We start from the raw sequence: 3431 nt of genomic DNA, 5'->3' as shown, positions 1-3431 counted from the left end.
TTATGTCCAGCGCTGGCTAAAATGAGTCAATTATTATTAAACACCAATATTCCATTTGCTTTACAAGTAAAATTTGCATTTCACAGCAAATGTTATGATGCATTCAATGGTTTAAATACACATTCAGAGAAATAATGCAAAGGATATAATCCCTTTATATACTTTTGTGGGTACTTATAGATTGTACATTTCTTTATCTTTATTTAAGCTTTAGAAACCGGAGATATTGAAAAACATCTAGATCCAAAATCTGTACATAAATCAAAAAGGTATTCTTGTATCATCATAAGCACAAATATTGCTGACATCATACACAGAAAAAACAATGAGGATACTAACCATGCACAGGATTGTAGAACACATGCCTTGCATTCTTGTGTGAATTGCTGCCCCCTACATCCCACAGCTCAACAAAGTAAGGCCTCTGACTTGGGGTTCCTTCACGGTACTCATGGACACGAACTTCAACGCTACATCCAATTGTCCATGATGAATTACTTAATGCCTCCCCATGACAGATGAGATGGACCAGTGATGATTTTCCAACACCTGAATGTAAAGATAAGAAAATTAGATTTGGAAAATACACATTATTAATTGCAAGAAACTAGCTACCAGTATAAAATCTCTTCTAACATGCAAAAAATCTTTAGTTTAACTATTAGCATGAATCCTTTACATTGAAGAAATAATAAAGGGAGAGGGGGAAGGAGAGGGGGAGGGAGAGGGAGAGGGGGAGGGAGAGGGAGAGGGAGAGGGAGAAGGAGAGGGAGAGGGAGAGGGAGAGGGAGAGGGAGAGGGAGAGGGAGAGGGAGAGGGAGAGGGAGAGGGAGAGGGAGAGGGAGAGGGAGAAGGAGTGGGAAAGGGAGAAGGAGAGGGAGGAGAAGGAGAAGGAGAAGGAGAAGGAGAAGGAGAAGGAGAAGGAGAAGGAGAAGGAGAAGGAGAAGGAGAAGGAGAAGGAGAAGGAGAAGGAGAAGGAGAAGGAGAAGGAGAAGGAGGAGAGGGAAAGGGAGAGGGAGAGGGAGAGGGAGAGGGAGAGGGAGAGGGAGAGGGAGAGGGAGAGGGAGAGGGAGAGGGAGAGGGAGAGGGAAAGGGAGAGGGAGAGAAAGAAAAAGAGATTGAGATAGAAAGAGAGAAAGAGAAAGATCCAAGGTTTGCATTTCTTGGGGGTTAATGCAAACCTAGCTCTATATCAGTCACAAGGAGGGCACTCCTCATGCATAAATTTGTAAGCTTTCAATTACCAAATTCCACAATTCTAAAAATGAGCTCATACTTTCAGACCTTTTCATATGTAAACTCTAGGTATACATACATCCTATGATGAGACTCTTCAGTGAAGATTTAAAGGTGATGACAGAGCATATAATCTAGTTTTCTAGGAAAATCTACTCTTTGGTATTATATTATTAACTATACTGATAAACAAACTTAAACATCAGGTAAACATATAGGATGCCTTGATGAAACAAGAAAGAGCACTCCTCCTCCCTAATCTGGTTCCTCTCTTGTTGTTAACTCTCAACAACATTCTTCCTCTCTCTCTTTGCATTCCCTATATCTTTCAGTCTCCATTTTACTCTCATTTACTCTATCTTTCAATCACACAATCACTCATTCTCTTTGCCTTTCATATTTCCCCCTCCTCTTTATACTTTTACTCTCTAACTCGCCCTTTCTATATTTCTCATTCTTTTACTCTCTTTTCTCAATTATTCACTGTTTTTTCATTCTTTCTATCCCCTTTATCTTCTCTTCTTAATTTTTGCAATCTCTCTCTTCACTTTACTTATTCATTTTCTCTCCCATTCTCTCTCCCTTGTATTGAGTCACTTTCTCGATCTTGCTTTATTCCTCTCATTCTCTTCATTAATTCAAACTTCTTTATTTTCCTCTTTTAGTTTGTCTGGGGCTAACCCTTGGCATCATTTGTTTCCCTGTCAATAGTCTACTCCATCATCTGAAATATCTGGCTCTAACTTAAAAGATTCTACTTGAAGTTGCACCTCAGTTTCTACATTAATACATATTATAAACCATATTACAAATTCTGTTTAAAAAATAATTATATTTGATGAAATATCAGTTCACTCAACAAAGTCATACTTGGTAAATAATCGCAACAGGTGGGGGTTTGGGGGTCAATGGGTCAGAATTTGGGTCAGAAATGATTTGGTGTCGAACAAAAAATGTGAGAGGGATTTAACCTCAGAAATAATTTGGTGTCGAACCAAAAATGAAAGAGGGATTTAACCTCAGATGGCTACAGTCATTTCACAAAAGATTACCAATAGTCTACTTCCACTAATTTCTTGAACCAGTCATTTGTAATGGAAAACAAGAACTGATTCATGTGTGTTACACCAAAAATTACTGAAACAAAAACTAGTAATTGCAAAGTTGGTTGGCTGTGTGAAATGAAAAAATTACTAATTCTTCATTAACTTTAGCTCTATAACAACTATCAGTACTGAGATTACTGTAAATGGTAATTCTTTTTAACAAGTATATTTAATGAACTGATACATATTTATACATCTATAGACTATATCACAGACAGCAAAACCAGTAATACCTAACTAATACAACTTTAGATGTCCAAATGGCAACAAAATCTAAAAACACAAATTAGTATTGGCATTACCTGAATCTCCAACAACTAATATTTTAACTTTATTAATTGCATTGGCATGGTTAGCCATGGTAGTTCTCACGCCTCAGTAAATACTTCTTCTTTTCCGTCTTCTTAAGATCTATATCTCAACCATATATTCCCTGAGAAATAATGAGACGTGTTGGTGTTTCTTTCTTAATCCAAATAAGGAAGAGTCTTTTCATTGGAAGCTCAATAGCGACTAGTTCATGTGTTTAGCGGTGCGCCTTGCCCCTCCTGTCAGTCGGTCACCTGTTGTTGACATGAACAGCTGGCAAAGGGTAACGGGCGCATACATTTTATTCAGATTTTCATAACAGTAACTAGATGGGTAAGATATATAAGCTATTTTGTCTTTTTATGTGATAATAAATGTTTGTAATAAAATTCCAAACCAAATATATCTATAATAAAGAATGGCCCTAAACATTTCAGACAATATTGCGTTTGTTTCCACATGGCGCGGAAATTGCAGGGATTCAAAAGTTTCTTTCTATAATTATCATCATTATTATGAATGTTATGTTCATTATTACTATCACTGTTATCATTGTTACCTCTATTGTTATTATTATCATTATTATCATTATCATTATTATCATTATTATCACTATTATTATTATTATTATTATTATTATTATTATTATTATTATTATTATTATTATTATCATTATTACTACTACAACTACTACTACTACTACTACTACTATTATCTTTATTATTATCATTATTATCACTATTATTTTCATTATCATTATTATCATTATCATTATTATTA

General features: G+C 35.5%; 1 protein-coding gene across 2 annotated transcripts in view; it reads right to left on the bottom strand.

The window, feature by feature from the left end:
* Nucleotides 1-2916, bottom strand: part of LOC125039757 (rab-like protein 3) — a 10315-nt gene extending 7399 nt beyond the window's left edge. For both annotated transcript variants that reach the window (XM_047634003.1, XM_047634004.1), the window contains exons 1-2: nucleotides 2645-2916; nucleotides 340-549 (exon numbers count right to left, since the gene is read on the bottom strand). In XM_047634003.1, coding sequence (XP_047489959.1) covers nucleotides 340-549; nucleotides 2645-2702 — 268 coding nt within the window. In that variant the 5' untranslated portion in view covers nucleotides 2703-2916. The remainder of the gene's footprint in view (nucleotides 1-339; nucleotides 550-2644) is intronic.
* Between the last annotated feature and the right edge of the window lie 515 nt (nucleotides 2917-3431).

Source organism: Penaeus chinensis, chromosome 27, assembly GCF_019202785.1.
Source record: "Penaeus chinensis breed Huanghai No. 1 chromosome 27, ASM1920278v2, whole genome shotgun sequence".
In the NCBI taxonomy this organism is placed as follows: Eukaryota; Metazoa; Arthropoda; class Malacostraca; order Decapoda; family Penaeidae; genus Penaeus; species Penaeus chinensis.
Note: the sequence above shows the minus strand (reverse complement) of the source record. Positions and strands in the feature narration are given on the sequence as shown.